The 24,010-nt window shown below is 34.4% G+C and overlaps 1 protein-coding gene across 1 annotated transcript in view; it reads right to left on the bottom strand.

The window, feature by feature from the left end:
- Positions 1 to 4,605: 4,605 nt before the first annotated feature.
- Positions 4,606 to 24,010, bottom strand: part of LOC113071346 (relaxin receptor 1-like) — a 39,298-nt gene continuing 19,893 nt past the window's right edge. Inside the window, 15 exon segments of the mRNA XM_026244708.1 lie at positions 4,606 to 5,171; positions 6,193 to 6,411; positions 7,529 to 7,939; positions 10,559 to 10,788; positions 12,510 to 12,581; positions 13,025 to 13,096; positions 14,288 to 14,359; positions 14,684 to 14,755; positions 16,645 to 16,716; positions 16,975 to 17,043; positions 17,195 to 17,266; positions 17,653 to 17,724; positions 17,923 to 17,994; positions 19,824 to 19,895; positions 21,992 to 22,097. Coding sequence (XP_026100493.1) covers positions 4,870 to 5,171; positions 6,193 to 6,411; positions 7,529 to 7,939; positions 10,559 to 10,788; positions 12,510 to 12,581; positions 13,025 to 13,096; positions 14,288 to 14,359; positions 14,684 to 14,755; positions 16,645 to 16,716; positions 16,975 to 17,043; positions 17,195 to 17,266; positions 17,653 to 17,724; positions 17,923 to 17,994; positions 19,824 to 19,895; positions 21,992 to 22,097 — 1,985 coding nt within the window. The 3' untranslated portion in view covers positions 4,606 to 4,869.

Genomic DNA, 24,010 nt, shown 5'->3' with positions numbered 1-24,010 from the left:
CATTAACGAAGGGTAACATTATTTTGAGAAGAGCTACAAGACATCTGAATTATGGACTGTGGGATAGCTTTGATGATGTTATACTGTTTTCTTTCTAATCAATTAAAAATAGGAACAAAAAGATTCAAAAGACATAACTCCGGTATTATCTAATATTTTCATCACATACCATATTACTTTTTCCAAAACTTTAAATATCGAAGAAGCAAATTAAAAAAAGAAAGAAAGAAAAATGTTACACTTGCTGTATTCTTTTTGTATTCTATCTGTTTTCTTTTTATTCATTACACAATTAATAAATTATATTTTTATTTAGTAGTATAATAAAACAAGTGTTATTTGTACTGCGTTAAGCTAACTGAAACTTGTTATAGCACTAGCTCTTTTTTTATTTAGATTTTTTGTAAGTCACTTTGGATAAAAGCGTCTGCTAAATGACTAATGTAATGTAAAATTAAGCAGTTAATCATATACACTGACTGGAATGATGAATATTTTCAGTGAATATAAGTTTCTGAAAGAACTTTCTTGACAGATTGCATAAGATTCACCTATAATTATGGCAAGCTGTCAGTCAGTGAAGCTCTTTTTCCACTTTACTTCAAGTGCAGTAGGGTCACCTAATTTATCCGCTGTCTCCATGCCGAAACAGGCTTCATATACATGGTCAAGACATTTCCAATCCAGGTCAGTCACAGTGTGTGAGTCTGACTGACCTATTTATAGGCTATTTCTGATTAGGGTCCAATTTTCTCTGTGTTTTAGTGTGTGCATCTGGATTGATTCGGCTTGCATTTTCAGTCAGACATGGTTGGGTCTGCCAACCAGGCCGATTTCTGAGATGACTTTCTGGACTTAAAGTAGTGGTCTTTAACGGACCGTAGCTATTTTTTAAGTGCTTGTGAAATTGACTGTTATGTTTTTTGCAACAGTGGTGTGTTGTGTAATTGCTCACTTTACTCTTTTCCACCTCATTAAATTCTACATGGTGGTAGAAACATGATAGACCCTATCATCACAGCATGTTATCAGTCCCACGAGATACAAATAATTAGGGAAAAGTTAAGAAAAGCTGATTATGGGGCATTTGTGAGTTTTAATTACTAGAAACAAAACATTAATGATCAGTGAATAGCACATGTAGGAGAAATATATTAACGTATTGAAAATAGAGATACCATCATATCCATAAGAGTGATTACTTATAATCTCATACTTCTTCACACCTACAGCACAGAACATTCTCCCACATGTGAATCATTTGGGAACTTCACCTAAATTTAGTGACACATGTGTGTCTGGTGTGAAGAAATATAACAACACCTTCTGAAATAGTGAGCTGTTAAACATTGCATTCAAACATTGGAATAACAAAAACATATTTTTGAAAAAATTGATTTATTTTTATCTTTACATTAATAAATGAAGGTAATATCTGAAAATGTCACATAGAAACATGAAAAAAATCCTCTTCTTTCGGTGAGCTGACAGTGTCAGAAAACCTTTTTTTATGATCACAGTTGTAAATGATAACTTTCCACATGTATGAGAGGAGAGCTGTGAAAGTGTCACTGATGGTGTTTTATTAATAATTAGTTGACAGCTTTTTTTAAATGGGTCCCCAATGTGGAACATAAAAGCCTTGCATGCTCAGAGGTCATTATATCAATTAAGTAGTCGTTATATCTGGGCGAATCTCACAAAAAACACGTCAGGTCAGATTTCACCCTGAAATAAAAAATTATATATTCTGATATAATATTGCAAAAAGATAAGCATGCACTACTAGTCAAACGTTTTTGAACGGTACGTTTTTGAAATGTGTTTTTTTCTATTAGCATCAGTATTTAAAACTTTTTTTTTTCAGGATTCTTTGATGAATAGAAAGATCAGCATTTATCTGAAATAAAAAAGCTTTTGTAACATTACACACTACATATTCAAAAGCTAGGAGTCAGTATATTTTATTTGATTTATGATAATAAACACATTTATAATATCACAAAAGATTTCTATTTCAGATAAATGCTGTTCTTCTGAAACTTTCTATTCATCAAAGAAATATAAAAAATATATATACTCAGCGGTTTTCAACTTAGTAGTAATAATAATAATAATAATAATAATAATAATAATAATAATAATAATAATTTTTTTAGCAGGAAATCATAATATTATTGTATAGTAATGATGCTAACTATTCAGCTTTAAAATCACAAGAATAAGTTACATTCTAAAATGTATAAAAAAAAAAGATAACAGGATCAAATAAATGCAGGCTTGGTGAGCAGAAGATAGCAGAAGATTTTTTTTTTTTTTTTTTTTTTAGAAAACTTAAAAAATCTCATTGTTCAAAAACTTTTGACTGGTAGTGTATTTTAAGACCATAAACGGACCTTAAAGACCTTCTTTGATTTTTTTTTTTTTTTTTTTTTTTTTTTACATTGTAGCATTGTTTGCATGACAATAAAGCAATTCTTTTTAGCTAAATGTTCTAAATTATGGTTACTATATAACAAACTTCAGTCTTTATATATTTTTAATAATTTGTAATCATTTTGTTTATATCATTCTCAATCAAAGATGATACTTGTTAATATCTCATTACTTTGATGCTGTATAAATCTGCACAATTAAATGTATTTGTAACTATCATGAATATGCTTCACTATTCCGATTACATTTTATTCCAAATTACAGTGCTGTGAATGACATTTGTTTGCATTATAGTGATTAAAACTGGGGTAGAAAATGTCATCAAAATAACGGTCACTGTGCGAAATGTTTGAAAGGTCATAAATATGGTTAAATAGGGTTGAATTTTCATGAAAATTAAACCATATTTCTTTTTAAGTTTTAGGTTTTTAGGAGGTATTAATATTATTATTATGAAAGCGTGTTATAGACTGAATTTGCTCATGCTCACGGACATGTGCGAGATTCATCCCACCATATATTTACATCTTTTACTCCCTGAAAAAAGATACTGTTGTGCGTGCAGGCAGACAGTTTCAGAAAAAACATTCAAATCAAATCATTTATGAATGGGTTTCTATTTGTACTGTGAGTTATTTCCATAAAAACTGTATGCTAAATATAGTCCTTCTGATGATTCAAGAATAAAAACAATTGGACATTTTGAAACAATTAACATGACTGACAGATATCTCTATTTAAACCAACGGCATATACCTCCTGCCGTCACACCTTACAGTATTATAAATGATATTTCTCATGGAAACCGAAGAGCTCCTACAACATCTGTTAAAATCCTGAAACTCCAAACTAGTTTGGCTAGATAAAAATAATTCTATACAATATATATGTACATTTTGTACAAAATGCAGCAGGTATTAACATGCTAAACACATTTTCATTTGGACAAGAAACACATCTTAAACACTAGCTGCACACCAACACTGAATAGACAAGATGTCAATCAATACAACAACAGGGGCAAATGTCTAATGTGTAACACAGAACGATGGTAGAACACTAAGTAAACACTTTTATTATTTAACCATATCTATGTTTTCTCTGTCATTTCAGACCGTGTGGATGAGTCCCTTCTTGTAAACAAACTGATTAAGCCTTATCAATACAATACAATCGAATGAATTGTGCTGTTATGTCCCTGTTGAAAAGGTCAGTAGCATTCTGTATGTTGTCTTTTGGATGCTGGTGCACTGATGCCCCTAGCAGGCTTCTTAAAATGAAGATTCTGTCATCATTTAGTCACTCTCATGTGAATGATCCAGAGGTTTTATCGGACACTATACCTGTATCCTAGTTGGAGCTTAGCTTAGTGGATTAGTGTTATTTTAGTATCAATGAGATACAAGAATATTTCTAGTATACTAGTTGACATTTTAGTTAATTCATGATTGGGTTTTTAATTTATTTCATTAATTTATTTAGGTGTGTATAAAAAATATATTTACATTTCTTTTAGCAGATGCTTTTATCCAAAGAGACTTAAAAATGAGGACAATGGAAGCAATCAAAAACTACAAAAGAGCAATGATATATAAGTGCTATAACAAGTCTCTGTTAGCTTAACTCAGTACACGTGTGATTTAAATATAATAAATAAATAAAAACATAGAATAGAAAAAGAATAGAGCAAGCTAGTGTTAGAGGTCTTTTTTGCTATATATATATATATATATATATATATATATATATATATATATATATATATATATATATATATATATATATATATATTGTAATTCTATTGAGTTTGTCATTTTATTAGATTTCCTTTTTCACATACCTATGATTTTTTTTTTTCTAGTAAGGTATATCAAGTTTAGTATACCAGATTTATTAAAGTAAAGGAACATGTGAAAATGGACAGTAGTTAAAACATGTTTTTGCTACATAATTCAGTTAACATTTATCTTATTTCAAGTAACAAAAATGGCTTCCATTAAGTTAACTATAATAACTGTTTTAGCCCCCACTGACTTTCACTGTACAAAAACAGAAGAAAGATTCTTAAAATAAAATAATTTTGTATTCTGAGTTTGACATGACATGAGGGTGGAACCAAATGATGACAGACTTGTCATTTTTGACAATCCTCTTAATCAACAGCTTTTCCTTGGTAAACCACATAGACCAGCACAAACCAGCAGGTCTTTTCAGTAGGGCTCTGTGTCGTTGTTTTTGTGCCGTTCTCGTGATATCATCCCGAACAAACACACGCTCATGATGGCAAACAGTGCATCATTATTATCCCTGCTCTGAGTGAGGACATGCATGTAAACATCCACAAACATACAAACCAACTGTATGTCCTTTCAGAATGAGTCCATGGCTGTGAGGCATGACGTGATGCTGATGGCAGGACTCCACCAGACCCCCTCATGTCCCGTTCGACCCCTCCACGGGCAGCAACTGGGTGGTGTTAGACATTTCAGACGGATGCGCCAGGTAGTCTGGTGTGCAGAGGGTTTGGCTGTTCTCTTGCAGAGGCCACATTTCCTGCCACGTAAAGGAAGGCAGATGAGCCGGGTGGCTGCTGAGGAGGGGTCTCCGCTGTCTGTAGTTGGACCACACCTGCAGCAGTGTCTCTTTGAAGGGCCGCGTGGTCAGCGTGTACAAGATGGGGTTGAGAGCGCTGTTGATCGGGAGAATAAAGATGACGACCCATGAGCTGATGGTTCCTAAAGAGGGTTCATTCGAGAAGAATAATGGGGTGAAAATTATGCATTGAGAGTTGATACCACTTCTCATTTTTTGCTGATTGCTTTTCTATGAAAAATCATTTTCTCAACTGCCCATTAATTATCTCTAGAAATATCATCATTCAAATAGAGGTTCGGAACGAAAAGTACAATCTTTCAGTGAAGTGTCCTAGAAAATATAGCTTGGGTTCAGCGATCATAATGAAGGACAGTGTCATTTTCCCAGCCACTTTCGGAATATTACGCGGATGGAAGGAGCACAGCTCATTCCAAAAATACAATTCTTTCATTGTTTACACTCAAGTTGTTCAAAACCGGTATGACTTTCTTTCTTTAGTGACACACAAAAGTTGATTTTTTAATTGTTTTATTAAAGTAGCCCACATGATTTGTGCACTTTAATTTAAGCCTAGTCTTCTAAAGTCAAGTCAAATTTGTTCAGTGAATCAGTTTTGCGAAATCTGACTCGATCCAGTTCTAGAACGTAGCTGCTCACTGGAGGGAAGGATCATCAGTAAATGACAACCTTCAGAGTTTCTCATGCAGAGCTGTTAGTCGTAACTTCAGATGACTTGGAATATAGCCATAGTAACTGCAGTTTTATGCCATTTTTAAAGCTTTAAAACTCTAGCTCTTATTCATTGCAATAATATGCAAACAAATGATCGGTACATTACTCAAAACGTCTCTTTTTGCGTTCCACTGAAGAAACAATGCATACAGGTCTGTAAAAACACAAGGGAGAGTACTAACTGTACAGTAGATATTGAGAGCATTTGAATCTTTCTAGCTATAATTAGAAGTAAAACTTTAGCATGTTCTTCATATTGTATTCACATTTAGATGACATTAACCCTTTCACTCTTACAGACACTGAAGGAAAAGAGAATGATGGATTACTGTAGCTGATAAAAATACTGCTTCATGCAGCTCAATATCAGACTCATCCTTGAAGAAACCGATGGCCCTGAAGAGTTTAAAAGTCCTGTGCAGCACTTACCAGGGATTTCGACCTCCATCAGTGAAAGAATCTTGAGAATGAAAATGGGAATCCAGCAGAGCGAATCGGTGATGACAATGGAGAAGAAGCGTTTGGCAATGGTCAGCTCTTTCTTAATGTGGTTGCTGTATTTTGTCGTCTGCGTTCCTGTTCTCTGGATATTGTAAAACATGCTTCCATAAGACAATAAGATGATGAGGAAGGCCACCAGATTGAGACCTATTTGGAAACAGGATATGTTTTTGACAACATTTATAACAATGAAAAGCATTCATCAATGTAAAGGATGACTTCAAGACAAAACATAAGCACCGCAACATTACACTTTAAACACCTCGCAGGTCAAGAAAGATCAAGTTATTGTCTCGCTGGAAACCACCACATATTTTTTCAGTCTTAATAACGCCAGTGACCTTAGTCCTCTTTTCCAATCTAAACTTAGACCTCAGGCTGTGACCTCTATCCCACAAACAAATTGAGCACTCACAGAGAAAACAGTTTCTTACCCAGGAATAAAAGAGCTCAAAAATAACTCTTACGGCTGTAAGAACAGGAAAGTTAGCATAAAAAAGTATACTTTTTGAAGGGGGAATTATGATTCCTCAAGTGTGTTAAAAAGCTTTAACTGAGTGCAACATTGACACTTTTTCAGCGCTTTTTTTCATTTTTTCTATTGATTTTCTCCATAGGGAATCAAAACAGACTTAAACCAAACCAATCAGCTCTGAGAAGAATGGCAACATTACTGAAAGAAGGATAAAAGGTACATAAAATATTGTTTTTTTTTTCTTTTCTGTTCTATTAAACTTTCTATGCATCACACAATCCTGAAAAGTGTATAAAACATAAGCAGCATAACTGTTTTAAACACTGGTAATGAAATGTTTCTTGAGCACTGAGACAGAATATTAGAATGATTCCTGAAAGATCGTGCTACACTGAAGACTGGAGTGATGGCTGCTGAAAATCCAGCTTTGCCATCCCAGAAATAAACCACATTTACTATATATTTCATAGATTTAACATTTGCAGCCTTGCTGAACATGAGGATACATTTTTCCATAAAAATGTATATATTTCAAAATATAAATATATCAGACTATAACATAAAAGACAATTGAGGGTTTATGAGAATGGTTTTGAAATGACTCAATAAAAGCATATACCATTACTTCAGAGCTTATGGTAGGTCTGTAATAAATGATTTACACCGAATCATTAAAAATATATCTCTCTATAGAGAAAATGACTGGGATTTTTAAGGCCAGAACTCGACTGTTGTGCACTATCATCTAATAGGACGTCTTTTGAACACAATTAAAGGATTCTCACATACCCAGAAAGATCACAATGGAGTAGATCTGTGCTCCGAGAGTCTCTGGCTGCTCAGAATGCAAAGGGAAACACACTCCATTGGTTCCGTAGAAGTTTCTGAAAACTCCTTTACAGGCGAGAGGCAGGAAAGCAATAACAAAGCCCAAGATCCAGATGACCACCAAAATGGTAACAGTGCGTCTGCGGCCGGGGGTCAGGTATCGGAATGGGTAGACGATGCAGATGTATTTCTCCAGGGTGAGGTAGGTGAGGAGCAGAACTGACACCTCGGTTGAGAGCATGGCTAGGGATCCGATCACTTGACAGGGTACACTATCCATCCAGGCCTGAGCGTGACGATTATACTCGCCCCGAAACTTCAGGTCATATGAGCCTATCATGAAGAGGTAGACTCCCATCAGACCGTCGGCACCTGTTTAACAGAGAAAGAGCTTGTAAGCTGGACAAATGCGTGTAGATGAGTTTAGCACATGATTTGTAGAAGTTACATGAGATAAATATGTGATAGTTATTTTAAATGTAGCTTTAAATAGTTAGTACTGCTTTAATGTTGTCAATAGACTGTAACAACAGAACTAAGTTTGAGTTTAGTTGAATGATCTCTTGCATTGCATCATTTCTTAAAACTTAACATATTTTCAACCCTAACTTATGGTCCTTGCACAGTGAGAAAAATTTTCATATGCGTTTTTTTTTTCCATATTTGTCATCCTTTCCTATCAAAATGCTTGCTGTGAATGTAAAAACAAAACTCAACCTGGTACAATTTTTATTTTATTACGGATGAAAATCTCGGAAGCAGTGTTTATGCAACATGAGGTCGTATTTATTTTTTAACGTGAAAATTTCAGATGACAATTTCAGAGTTGGTGTGCAAAGACCTTTACTCTAACTGCGGTTGCACTTTATTTTACAGTACGTGTACTAACATGTTCTAATAGTGTACTTACAGTGTATTTATCTAAGAAAGTTCTGGTAATACAAGGTAATTATTACCTAGTTATCACATAGTTATTGTAATTACTATAATAAGTACATAGTATGTACATGAGGAACAGGACTTTAAAATAAAGTGCTACCCTAACTGCTGTGCTTGTAGATTCAATCTAATAGATGATAATATACTGATAGTACCTAAAAATTTTGAGATGTATTACTTGCGTTCCTGAAGTTGTTAGAACTTCCAAAATGTAGGAAAATTTACACAATGTATAATAAAAAACTCTTGATGAAAACTGAAGCAGGCTGAAAATCAAAAAGGCTATATTACCAGTCTGCAACTTTCCACGTCTGACCCATTTCCCCCCTCCAGGTGCCTTAAAATTGAGAGCATTTCTCACCCTTTGACTTTTAACCGAAAAACTGACTGACACAGCCACAGACAACAATATTGAGCAATTCAGGCACAATCAGCTACTGGGTAATTGTGGAGCATTTAACACATGGCGTAAGACTCTGCATGAGCTGACCATGCCTGAGGCAGATGGTGGGTCATAATGATATCCAAAGTGTTACAAATATACAATTTACAGGAACAGCTCAGTGGAGTGAGGTGTATTAAAGTTACCCAGGAAAATGTTTTAATAGATCCATTTAATGTAATAGCAAAAGATTATACGCATGGAGTATATAAGGACATTTATAGAACACAGGCATAACAGCTGCTGAAAATTCAGCTTTGCCATCACAGAAATAAATACATTTAAAATATATCAAAATAGTAAACAGTTGTTTTAAACAGCAAAACCATAGTGTATATGTGACCCTGGCCTGGACCACAAAACCAGTATTAAGTCTCACAGGTATATTTGTAGCAATAGCCAAAAATACATTGCATGGGTCAAAATTATAATTTTTTCTTTTATGCCAAAAAATCATTAGGATATGAAGTTATTTTGTAAATTTCCTACCGTAAATACAGTATATCTAAACTTAATTTTTGATTAGTAATATGCTTTGTTAAGAACTTAATTTGGACAATTTTAAAGGTTGATTTTCTCAATATTTTGATGTTTTTGCACCCTCAGATTCCCGATTTTCTAATATTTGTATCTCAGCCAAATATTGTCAAATCCTAACAAACCTGAAAAGATTATTTATTTTTATGATGCATAAATAATATAATACACTTTACCTCACCTATTTTTCATTCTTATTGATAAACATCTTTTTGAATTCTTGTTAGTGAGTGAAAGAATTTAAATGTAAATTTAAAAACAAACTGTAAATGTTACTACATCTAAGTGTGACATCTATACTTCAAAGTGGACACTCTGAGCCATTGAGTTCCATGTATTCTGAATGAGCTTCCACTCATCTGAATCGCTCCCGGCAGTGCTCTCCGGAGCATACAGATGCCCAGTGCACAACTTTGATTTCCCCCTTATTCAGCCCATATCAAAGAGCAGAAATCAAAGCACTGCTTTTCATTTCATAGGTTGCTGCTTCCTTTGGGAGAAGGCTAAAGTGTGTACAATATGAATTAGGAAAAGTGTTAAAGAAACATCATTTTCGGTGTGCAGCGATGGAAGCGCACTGTATGGGTGAATTTTACACGGTAAAATATTAAACATGTGGCGGCACTTCAGTCAAGAGCGAACACTGTCAGGTAAACGCAGGCACTGAATGCTGTTGGCCAGCTATGAGCAGCCTTTAGGCTAGCAGTCTGTTTCTGTAGTTTGCACCATCAACTTGCTGAACTAGAACAGCCTCCATAACTGCATTGTTTTTCTTTCATCTTAACGAAAAAGCTTGAATTTCCAGTTAAACGCACACAAAGCATTTTTTTATATATATATTCATGACAGGCTAAATAATATTTTGAACAATGCTAGAGGTAAAGGAAAAACAACAACAACAAAGACTGCATAGAAAGCTGCATGAGACTAATTATGTGTGAAATTGCTTTTGCCGCAAGGAGATGATGAGCAGCACATCGCGACCTTCAACACAGCATATAGTGCCCCCGGAATGCCTTCTGACACCCTTAGCAACACTTTAAAATGCCTCAAGAATAAAAATACCATCTTACAGCATAAAGAGATGATGCACATGGCATGGAGCTTGTTTTCAGAGCGAATGTAGGATCGCATGCAGATCACAAAGATGTTGCCGAAGCATGTCGTTGCCGAGACAACCCAGACGAAGACTCGCAGCACGATGTTGGCCAAAAGGTCCTCGAAAGAAGAGATGCCATCAGTATTGGGCTTGCAGCTGCGGACGTGAGGTGCATAGCCACAATACTGAAACTTTTTGAAGTAGCTGAAACACAATAACAAAGATAAACTGTCAGATGATGCTCAAATCTATCTATCTATCTATCTATCTATCTATCTATCTATCTATCTATCTATCTATCTATCTATCTATCTATCTATCTATCTATCTATCTATCTATCTATCTATCTATCTATCTATCTATCCATCAATCACATTGCATCGCATCACATCGCATCGCATCTATCGTATCGTATCGTATCGTATCGTATCTATCTATCCAACGCTATCTCACGACCAATTTGTACTTACTTACGAGGTGGCTTATTCGTATGAATTTGTACGACCTCACTCGTACGATTTTATATGACCCCAGTGACGGTTAGGTTTAGGGGCGGGGTTAGGTGTAGGTCATTCGTACAAATTCATACGAATTGTGCAACTCGTAAAATATGTACGATTTGGCAACAATCGTATGAAATTGTACGAGTGTGGTCATGCGAATTCGTACGAATAAGCCACCTTGTGAAAAATGTACAAATTGCCGTGAGATTGGGTTGATCTATCTATCTATCTATCTATCCATCCATCCATCCATCCATCGCATCGCATCGCATCGCATCGCATCGCATCGCATCTATCGTATCATATCGTATCTATCTATCTATCTATCTATCTATCTATCTATCTATCTATCTATCTATCTATCTATCTATCTATCTATCTATCTATCTATCTATCTATCTATTCTTCTGATAAAAAATACAATAATAATGATCAATAAATAATTCAATAAATTGTATAAATAATAATTTCAACAGAAAGAGATAAACTTAAAATAAGGTCTCATGTGTTAACATTGACTAATGCATAACTAACTTGTATGAATAAAAGTTGAGATAAATATTAAGATTAATAAATGCTCTGCTTCAACTCCCTGTCTAAATGAACATGTGAGAGCTGCTGAGACTGTTTTGCCGTCACTTCTTACTCAGAAATGTGTTTATAAAGGAGAAGACAAAAGGAAAGAGGAGAGAATCACACCGAACAGAACTGATATTTCACAGTCAACAAAAAAGCACACTCTCTGTCTCTATCCGAGAGTAAACATTGTAAATTACTTGCAAGATTCATCGAGTGTTCTCATTTTTCATAGTGTAAATTATATACTGCAAGATATGCAAAGCAGAAAGACACAATATTGGGTCTTCAAGTATCTGAAAAATTGGAAAGGGAATTGTAAACACTCCAATTCTTTTTCATGTATTCAGGCAAATCACTCCCAATTACTATACCAGCTCATGGAGAAAAATGAATGCCATGAATAATTAATAGAATACAAAATATTATTGTACAATTTTGGAATGAGAACTAAAAGGTTTGTCCTTATCTTTTTTTAATGAGGATTTTTCCAGGGTGAAAACATAAAAAAAATAATATAATAAATAAAAAGAATACAGATAGAATAGAAAAAAGAATAGAGCAAGATAGTGTTAGATGTCTTTTTTATAATTGTATAATAAATAGACAATAGAATAAAAAAAGATTAGTAAGGTAGTTAGATTAATTTGTTTAAAATAAATGAATAAAAATTTGTTTCATGTTTTCAAGTACAAATAATCATGTTCAGCTGTCAGCAGAATATCTCAAATATTAATCTTAACACTTCATTATTTCACATCCGTTGTGACGACTTCATAAAATAGAGATTTGAATTCAGTTTCAGAAACGGAGCAAGCAGAAGCGTTTTAAAAAGCAGCACTCACATGTGAGTCAGGTTCTTGAGAGGTTCAAACATCTTTCTGTGAATGTTCCCAATTTCGATTCCCTCAATGCTCCTGTGACACAAAAAAGCTTTCTCTCAGGAGTTGCTCTTTAGAAAACCACCATCATTAGCATTTCAGTATTCACTTTACAATGCTTTAGCCCTCTTTTCCCTTTTCCTTTTCTCACAAATATGCAGTTTTGTGCCCAAGATGCTCTCTGGAAGTCTTTGAAGTATGACCTAAAAGCAGATTGTTTTTCCTGTGTTGAGTAGTGGGGAAGACAATGTGCACGGCGTGAAGTTTGGGTAGGACCACTGAGCTGCGCTGAAACGGGCCTCGCAAACAGCACATTAGTAAAATTGCAAGCTATTTCTGTGGTGTCTCCTGTGAATGTGTTCTTCTTCTTTTTTTTTTTTTTTTTAATCCAGAGAGGTATTAAATCGGGAGTGTGTCTTTCAAATATACTTCTTACCTATTCCACTATTTCAGCTTCATAAAATTCTAAAAAGACTTACAGTGACTTTAACTTTTGCAGCTTGTCAAAGTGGTCCACGCGCAGGTCCGTGATAGGGTTATATGAAATATTCCTGCAGACAAATAGGAGGCAAGAGTCAACTGATTGGAAATATGTCTCTAATTTCAAAGTTATAGTTATATCTGTGCAGAGCAGAGGCACTTTGTCTGCGAATGTAGGAAAAAGCATATCAAAATGTTTAGATAAGAACATAACTTACAGTATGGAAATTAATAAACACTTTTTGTGAAATATGAAATATTGTGTAAAACACTTATTGAGTCAAGCACTCAGGTTAAACTTAAGGTCTATCTTCATGTTTGATAACAAAACTATACAAGAAACTATACAAAATATGCTTCTTTAATGTATTATTGCATTTATTATTTCTGAACTGATGAGAAAAATATAATAAATAATTTTAAAAAGCTGACTTTTCAGCATCATTCATCACATTATCCTTCAGAAATCACTCTCATATGCTGCTTTGATGCTCAAGACACAAATTTGATTAATATAAATTTTGAAAAATATTAAAATTTGGTTTCATTAATAATCATACAAACAACAACAACTACGGTAACACTTTACAATAAAGGTGCACTAATATGCATCAGTTTATTCTTACTTAATGCACAGATAATCATGAGTTAATACATGACTCATGAAGAACTAAACCATTCTTTAATGATTATTAAAACTGCTTCAAATACAAAGACTTATTAACCTGATTAACTATTATATAACTATTAAATGTGTCATTATGTTTTAACAACAGTCATGCGCCTCAAGAAGTAAAGTCAGAACATACTGATATCTTTGAAAATCATTAGCTAATAATTAAAGCAGACAATTGGAAATTGGTCGTGATTAACACATTAATTGTCATCATAAGTCAATACCATATGATATTAAGTAATAAATCTACAATGAAACATTTAATTAATAGCAATTCATATATTACTTAATCTATTAAGTCTCTTTGTTCTTCATGAGTCATCCATTAACTCATAATTATCTGTGCATTAGTTAAGAATGAATTAATGCTTATTAGTGCACCTGTATCGTAAAGTGTTACCAAAACTAAAGTTTGATTATTAACAGTGGTTTTCCATAAGCCTTTATTTTAACCTGGAAAAGAACTGTAACATGAATTATATTGGACTAAAAATAAATCACAATTTTGCAGAATCCCACCACATTTCCCCTGCAATAAGAAGCAGTTTGGGGTAGTTTGTAATGTGCATCTAAACGGAAGACTCACAGCTGAAGCAGGTCTCCGAGATTGACGAAAAGATCAGGAGGGATTGCTTCGATTCTGTTACTGGACAAATCCCTGTGGAGAAAGAAAATATTCATGCCTTCTGCCTTTCAAATATGCATCTGTAGACAGAAGTGACGCGCAAGGCAGACTGCCGCCAAACTCTTTGATGACTGACGTCCCGTTACTGGTCGAGCTGACTGGGAGTAAGACCAAACCAGACTTTGAAACTGATAAGGAAATCCATGCAAGGAGGATTTATTTAATTGTATTTTTATTTGCTTATTTCTTTTTCGCTTAGCTTCTCAAAAAGTAGAACAGAAATGGGTCACGACTAAACTCCAGAGAACATTTTGTGGTGATTATATTGGCAAACATTTATAATGGAAGGGAACTCACAGCTCGCCCAGTTTACGAAGCAGAGAGAAAGCTTGCTCGTGGATGTAACTAATGCGGTTCTGCTGGAGCACCCTACAATAAATAAATAAATAAATAAATAACATTTATCAAAACATTAATATTTGCATTTACATTGGACAGAAACACGAGTAATGGGATGTGCAGGAAATACCCAGGGGTGTAAAAAGTATTTGAAATTATACTTATGTGAAAATTAATAATATTTAAATTGGTACAAGTAAAAAAAAAAAAAAGTTCAATTGTACATAAACATATAAAAGTAAAGATAACCTACAGAAAATAAAACAAGAGAGGAAAAAATAAATAAACTGCATGAAATGATTACCAGACAGATAAACAAATGTTTGTTAAAAGGTAGAAAAATTATGATTACCAGACAGATAAACAAATGTTTGTTTAAAGGTAGAAAAACAAAACAAAAAGATACAGGTCCAAAACATTTATATAGTGCATAAAACAATTCAAATGCAGCACAGTCAAACAAAAAAATACAGCCCTTTACACTTTATCCTTTACAACCGCATCTCAATATGCTTCCTCAGATTTGATGGCAAACTTCTGAAGCCAGAAATGTCCCTGATTAAAGTGATAACTGAAGATGAAACGCACAGGCAAACGAACATCATTGGTTCTCGCACGTCATGCAAATTCATTTGAGCTTCTGTTTACCATATTTAATGTGTGCAAGATGGAAGAAAATAAAATGCAAAAATGTAACAAGACTTTTTCATGGAGTAACAAGTATGTTTTTGTTCCCCCTTCAGAAAAAGAATTAAGTCAAAGTAGTCAAAATAATAGTTAAGTACAGTAATCAGGTAAAATAACTCAAGTATTTTACACCTCTGGAAATATGTAGATCATTTAGAAGGTAAATGGGATCTGACTTCTAATCAACAGAGTCATATTGTAGTTATATAATCAGTGAAATTATAATAATTACAGTAATATAGCAATATAGTCGTAATTGAAGCCCAAACAAATTGCTTTTCTGCTTGATATGTAAATGTTTCCATGATCCTTGAAATAAGTTCCAAAATTAACAAAAGAAGAGAAGTCTATTGCTCTGATATCTGCAGAACATTGATTAAAAATGAAAAGCGAGAACTGGGGAGAGGAAAATGCTTTCCCTAAAAATATGTTTGACCTAATTTTTGGTGTTTTGGCAAGAAGAACCTCAACTATGCATATTAACAGTGGGGTACAACTGCATGGCTAAAGGCCCCCTTTAAACAAAAGTATGTGAAAATATAATTATATTATGATTTATTTAATATTATGATAAATTATGTTAATAAAAAAAATCTGTTCGTCTGGCATCTAATCATAATAGGGGGGAAGGAAAGAACAGAAAAACCAAGAAAAAAGGTTGAGCAGTGGATTGAAAATATTTTTACAGTTAGCTTTAAGCATTTACATATATTCAATCCATAATTCATCTCCAGATGCTTTAGCCCTAACATATGTAGATGGATTGTGGATGAAATATATGTAAATGTCTGGGAATGTTAGATTTGTTTGGGTCTGAACCATTACTCCATCCACCCTCGAGGATCATAAATATGGCAGATGATTGAAAAAGTTATGACTAAAAGAGATGAAAACTTAATATTGATTAAGCAAAAGAAATACAAGGGCTCTCTGTTGACGTATTTCAGAACATATTCATAATAAGTATTTTGCACACCAATTTTCAGCTTTTTTTTTTGGCAATATTTTTTAGTACGTTTTAAACACTGATTCACTGATTTTATTTAGTGTCTTAGAAGACAATTAAATGGAAAGGCCTATTTACCACAATGGAAATTGATGACCTGTTGCACCCAATTTTTTTTACGAATACATTCGCAGTGCACATTAGGGTCATCTGATAGTTCAATGCACAATGGGAAGAAGAGGAAGAGATTTCTGAGCAGCTGTTAAGGAAGGGTGGGAATACTCACAGGACTGTTAACATGTTACAGGACCTGAAGGTCACATTTCCCACCGTTTCCATCTTATTTCCCTCAACATCTCTGGAGACAGAAATAGAAAAACATTAAAATAAAATAAAATGGGTGTATTAAAAATGTAGTTGGAAAACAAAAACACAAATCACTTATCGATTAACATCAGTTTAAATGACAAATTGTAAATATACATTTATTTAGATTTTGTTTTGTTAATGTACTTTAAAGTGCTTTCTAAAAGCTCCAACTATGGGAATAAAATAATAACTAAGAATATAAATAATAAATAAGTGTTTTTATCGACAACGTTGTATTCAAACCTACAGCCAATTTAATCGTGGCATTTCCAGGCAAATGTCATCAAGCTTCGTGAGGGCATTGTTCAACAACACTCTGAAACACACAAGCAAAAGCTTTATAAGTTAACGTAGCAAGGCAGCACATTTTGAAAACCAAAATAAATGAATAAAAATGCAGAACGGTTTAGAGAAGAGTTAGTTAAACTATAAGATTTACACCAAAACAGCAACAGGCTGAAACTTACAGAAGCACGAGGGAGCGCAAACCAGAGAAGGTCAAAGAAGAGATGTGATGAATATTGTTGTTCTCCAGAATCCTTCGGGGGGGGGGGGGGGGGAGAGCTCATTAAAAACAGTGAAGCTTCATAAACTGAAGTGCTTTGGCCAATATATGTTTAGGGGACACTAATTTATGCATAAGTGTTATGAACCATAATTCAATGGCATTCAATTAGATGTGTGATGGAAGTTCAATCACTTGTGTTTCTTTAGTGCAGATCCTCAGTGACTGCTAATGTAATGACTGCTAAAGAAAACACTCCTGATATCACAAGGAAATTACATCCGTTTTGCATGGACTATGTGGTCAGTCCTCAGCATTATAGAAGTTTTATTGATCCATGTGCCACTACAGATTGAGAAAACCCATTTTCATTTAGCTGACATTTATAATGCAAACGGGAGAATGACAAAAAACACTTACAGCCATTCTAGTTTGTGCAAATCCTGGAACACGTCGGGAAGCAGGGTGGTAATTCGATTATAACTCAGATACCTGAGAAAATAATACATTACAGCCATCTGAAAGTAGCCAAAGCATTTTAAAATCAATTTGCCTATAAAAAAAATTACGTATAAAAGGCAAACTAAAACATCTAACATTCACTGCAAACCCATTCATCACACTCAGCCAATGAGGCTGATTAAAATTGTACAATCTTTGAAGGGGCAATAGAAATGTCTGCTGACTCACAGTCTTGTCAGATTGTAAAGGCCTCTGAAAGCATGTGGGTGCACTGCTTTAATTCGGTTGTGCTGAAGATACCTGAAATAATTTACAGGAAGCATTAAAGAGCAGTAAAAGAGAGAGAATTGACACAAAATGTTAATGTATAATTATGTTCCAAAAAGGCATTAAAAACGGTGCTGCTCTTGCTTTTTACACAAGCCTATATTTAGAAATGGGCCTTAGGTAGCACTTATTTATTTAGGTCACACTTTATTTTAAGGTCAAATTCTCACTATTAATAAACCATTAACTAAACCCCAGTAAACAGTTAATTCCCTGCTTGTTTATAGTTGGTAAGGTAGTTAATAAGTTTAGGTATTGGGTGGGATCAGGGACATACAATATGTGCTTTATAAGCACTAATAAACAGCCAATATGTTAATAATATACATGCCAATAAACAACTAGTTAATAAAGAGAATCGGTCCCTATACTAAAGTGTTTCCTTTATTTTTTTTATTTAAAAATAATAAAGATAAAAATAATAATATTGTGAAATATTATTACGATCATATTAAATTACATGATAATTAAATTTGAATAAATTAAATTTTTTCTTTTGACAGAAAACCCAAATTTTCAAGAGCCATTACTCCAGTCTTCAATGTGTCACGTAATCCCTCAGAATTAATTTTAATATTCTGATTTGCATCTCTAGAAAAAAATTATTGTTCTTATCAGTTTTAATGAAAAGATTAAGTTGTGCATCTTAAAGGGTTAGTTCACCCGAGAATGAAAATTTGTCCATCTTCTACTCGCCCTCGAAGCATCCTAGGTGTATGTGACATTCTTCTCTCAGAATAATCCATTAGAGTTATATTAACCATGCAGTGCTGATGAACTACATCATCCGCCTGCACGTCTTCCGGTTCCCCACAGTCAGCAGAAGTGAGAAAAAAAAGTGTTTATTCCCTTTGAAATCTGGATATTTATCTTACAAAAACGCATGGATTCACTACAGGGGGCCTTCATTCACCCCCTGGAGCCGTGTGAGGGACATTTTATTACAGATGCTCTCTATTTCACGTCTTCTGAACTGTTGACAACAAACTCCTGCTTACCCCCAGTAAAAGGCTTGGAAGAGCAAGGACAATATTTAATATAACTCTGACTGGATTATTCTGAAAGAAGAAAGTCACATACACCTAAGATGTTTCGAGGGTGAGTAGAAGAAGGGTGGGTGGGGGGTGGGGGGGGTATTTGTGACATTATAATAATATAATCACATTGATTAGTAGTGTATAATCCCATAGACTAATGTTTAAAAAGGGAACAGCATCATATTTTGGGAGTACCAGACTGTAATATAAACTTGATGTGCTGCCAAAGCTTACACAACTTTGAGCTCCACAAAAGATGCACTGTGGTCTCTATCCCACATCAATTTTTATTCAGTTTAAGTTTGTTTGTACAATGAAGCCTACATCTGTCACTAAATCAAGAATGGTGTTTGAGCGAGGACGAAAAGATGGGGCTGATTCTGTTTGAGTCAGCTGGGACTCTTGAATGCGAAACCAGATGATACTCACAACAGACGAGCATGACAGATTAAGACATGCAAACATGCTCAACAAATTCTAAAGCGGGAGAAGAAAAACATTGAGCCATTTTTAACGCTCTCAAGTTCTTCAGTTCTTGAGTGTGTTTGGCTCAGTTCCCTTGAAGAGCACTGAATGTTTTATTCCACAGGGATTGCTTAATGTCACTCAGCATTTCTATTTCGCACACTTCTCCCTGCGATGGTACAGTGAGGACAAGCAAACAACTTTTTGCGAACATCTCATAGTATTTCATAGCATTACAACATCTATATACAGTCCAATGACAAAGAGGAGATAAACTCAGTGAAGCAGAGAGGTTCTTACAGCTTTTGAAGGCTCTGATACTTCAAGAACATATCAGCATTTAGCTTTCTAAGCCGGTTCCTCTGTAGGGACCTGCAATATGAAAAAAAGAGACAATACAAAAGTGTTTTTTTGTTTGTTTTTTTTTTTTTGAATACATTACAAAATCTGGTCTGCTTAATTTTTCAAAAATATACTCTATATTCAGGAGGAAACACAGGAATAGACTACATGGGGGTGTTTGACTTTATGAAAAACATAAAATTAAGATTCACCTAATAAAGAGAGGCTGTTTAGAAGCAATGATTTTCATGTGACCTTAGAGGGAAGACACGCAGCATGTCTACTTGAAATCAGAGAGTGACGATGTATTTAATAGACCTTGCCACATTCTCCGCATTACTGAAAGGTAGATGTGACTTTCACTGTGGCATACTAATGAACAGCGGAAAACCATACAGAGCCGCAATACAGGAAATTGGGACTTAATTAAGAAGCAGCATCAGCTGATACATAAATATGCATTTCAAATCCACATATTAAACTGCTAGAAAGGTTCATATCAGCCAGAGGCATTGAATAAAAATGAGAACGAAGCTTCACAGTTAAGTTGTGTGGAGAATAATGTTGGGACAATTACATTTCAATGCAATTATCACAGTTTTTAATGCTTCATAATCACACTGAGAGTTAATTAAGACTTGTTTTCTGATGCAACCTTATCTTGATTTCTAAAGCACAACTATAACTCCTTGGAGACAAAAATGTTTATTCAGTCACTCTCAGAAAAAAGCCGCCACTGGGGTGACATCCTAAGATACAAAACTACATCTTTGTACCTTACTTGTCCATAAATGGGACATGTTACTTTAAATGTACATATATTAGTACTTTAAAAGTACAGTTAGGTCCATATTTATTTGGACACTGACAAAATGTTCATAATTTTGATTCTGTATGCCATCAGAATAGAAATAAAATGAAAAAAATAAAAATAAATAAACACTATGAAATTGAAGTGCAGGCTTTAAGCTTTAATTCAAGGGGTAGAACAAAAATATAAAACAGAAATGCAAGGAATTACAACAATTTTATACACAGTGCCCCCATTTTCAGGGGCTCAAATGTCATTGGACAAATAAATATAATAATGAATCAAATGTTTATTTTGAATATTTTGATGATAATCCTTTGCAAACAATCAGTTTTTCAGTCTGGACGTCATGGACATCACCAAAAGACTGTAGCTGCAGCTGACTTCAGTTGTTGTTTGTTTGTGGCTCTGCCCTTAGTATTGTGTTCAGCAATGCATGCTCAGTCAGATTGATATCAGAAGATTGACTTGGCCATTGGAGAATATTCCACTTTTTTACCTTCGAAAACTCTTGTTGCTTTGGTGCCTATGTTTTGGGTCATTGTTGACTTGTACTATGAAGTGCCGTCCAATCAACTTTGCCACATTTGGGTGAATCTGGGCAGACAGTGTATCCTTTTGCACGTAAGAATTCTTCTGGCTGCTTCAGTCTTCTGTCAAGTCATCAATAAGCACCAGTGACCAAGTGCCACTGGAAGCCATGCATGCTCATGCCATCACACTGCTCCACCATGTTTCACAGATTAAGCAGTATGCTTTCGATCATGAGCTGTTCCAAGCCTTCTCCATACTTTTTTCTTCCCATCATTCTAGTACAAGTTGTTCTTAATTTCGTCTTTGAAAGAATACTTTTCCAGAAGTGGAAAAGTGGATTTTTTTTGCATGTTTTTTTGGCAAAGTCTGACCTGGCCTTGTTTGCACCTTGGTGGTGAACCCTAGGCTATTTGCTTTCTATAGTCTTCTCTTGATTGTAGACTTTGACAGTGACACACCTACCTCCTAGTAAGTGTTCTTCTCTTGACTGAATGTTGTGAAAGGGTTTTTCTTTACCATGGAGAGGATCCTCCAATCATCCACCACTGTTGTCCACCTTGAATGTCCAGGCCTTTTTATGTTGCTGAACTCACCAGTGCATTTTATTCTCAGAATGTACCAAACTGTTGATTTGTGTACATTTTCTACATTTAGAGTAAAGCCAACTTCAAGCCAAACTTCGTCAGTTTGCCACAGGGCCTTGGCATCTCATGCAAATCCGAGGAGTCACACAAACTCAACAAGCTGCAGACACACTCCACACACAAGCCATGAAACTCACATCATGGTGACATTAATGGATACTGTGGGGACGTCTTTAAAGTGAGCACCATCACAGTCAAGCTCCAGGTCCCTGCACTGGCACTCAGGTGGGACGTTCCCAAGCACTACGTGACAGAAAGGGTAAGATAAAATGAGAGACAAACAAGACAACATTTTAGATATGTAACTTGGAGTCCAAAAAGTATGTTTGCATTACAGTGCAATCTGTGGTAATACTTGATATGTGAACAGTCATGCTGAACTAATAAGCACCAAATTATTTCTGCAAAGTGGTCTAAGTCAGATTGGGTTAAGGATAAGTTCCACCAAGATTTCCTAATTAGAATCAGTTGAGCTTTCAAGAGAAATCTGATTTTTAAAGGGCAAGTGTATAATTCAATGTTAAGTGCTTATTCTAAACTTAAGCCATTGGTAGGTTCATTACTTTAAAAAGTCCAACCAATAGAATTAATTTGAGGCGGGACTATCTGTTTGTGTAAACAATGGCAGACAGGTAGTGTTTAAAAAAAACCTGTCTGAAACAGTTATGTTTCATAGAAAAACAATATATATATATTTCTATATATTGTTATTTTTTTCTAAAAGGAAATATAGCTTTTTTTGCAGGAAATGTTATATTTATGAATAAGACATTTCACCTATATAAAATAAAATATAGGATTTACTATATACTGTATTTTGTTTTGTCATTCATACATAATGCAAGCAGATTATTCAAAATTAGAATTTTGAATTAAAAGTGTATTTAAGTGAAAACTGAAAAGAAAAGAAATTAGTGTAATCTGATGGTGTCAGCAGTTGGATAGTTCAATACAGTCTGCCAGACAGAATTAAGCCACATGAGATAGACCAACTCTTTATCGCAGTTAAACAGAGCAAACGGTTGCCCTCAAATCCACCGACACACCATCTGTGGCCCGTCACATTGTTCCAACAGAGTCTTATCAGTATTAAACATTGGGGAAGCATGTGAAATCACAAATACAAAACAAAAGATGCAAGGTGGCGACAGCAAGAAAAATAAATCAAATTCTGGTATTCACCAAAATGACCCGCGGTGGACTAATTTGGGGAGAAGTGGAGAGAAGAGATGCAGGGAAAGCAGAAATGGAGCTATTACAAAGCTCATGCTCTCTTCAGTCCAATCAGCTTTTGCATTCAGAGCTAAATTTGCTGGTAATGAGGGGATGAATACAGCAGAGTCATCACTGCCAACATGGGCTGGATTTTAATTGGTCATTCAGGCCGTTTTAGTGCGACTGGCATAGTTCTGCTTGTAGTTCATTAATTAACAATGGTCCATGTGCTGGGGTTCATGTAGGGCACATTTCCATCACATCGACTATAATTGAAACCTTAAGCCGTTTAGTTATGTAAATGACCTAAACTCATTGGAGGACAATATAAGTGAATGACAATGATGTCTGACCAGTAAAGTATAAATTATTGTAAGCTTATTACCACCACACTACGATAAGTCATAATGACTTGTAAAAGTCCTAATTATGACATAAAAGTCCAAATTACAATGTACTAACTCACAATGATGCAATAAAAAGTCATTACTATGAGATTAAAAAAGGTAAATAAAGATCTAAATTATTATATAAAGCCATAACCATAATCATTATTCAGAATCAGTCTCTTTTTATGTCAATATCTTGACGTAATGATATAATTTAATTTCTCTCTTTCTCTATCTCTCTCTCTCTTTATTTATTTATTTTTTTACTTTTTTTATGTAATGAGTGAGCTTTGGCACGATTTTCTTTTCTTATTTGGCAGAAATGGGCTTCCATACAAGTTCATGTTGAAACCAGGAATGCTTAAATGGTATAATAATTTTAAACGAAAACAATACAAAACATTTTTAAATTACATATACAATACCAACATACTATTATTTAATGTTCATTAGAAAACATTAGTTTTGGTTCTCATATTTTCATATGTGGCACACAAAATTTTTTTCTAGATATTTGCCAATAAATGTCATTTTACCATAAAATTACATTAA

The sequence above is a fragment of the Carassius auratus genome, unplaced genomic scaffold, assembly GCF_003368295.1.
Source record: "Carassius auratus strain Wakin unplaced genomic scaffold, ASM336829v1 scaf_tig00007202, whole genome shotgun sequence".
Taxonomy (NCBI): domain Eukaryota; kingdom Metazoa; phylum Chordata; class Actinopteri; order Cypriniformes; family Cyprinidae; genus Carassius; species Carassius auratus.
The sequence above is the reverse complement of the archived record's forward strand: the minus strand, read 5'-3'. Positions and strand labels throughout refer to the sequence as shown.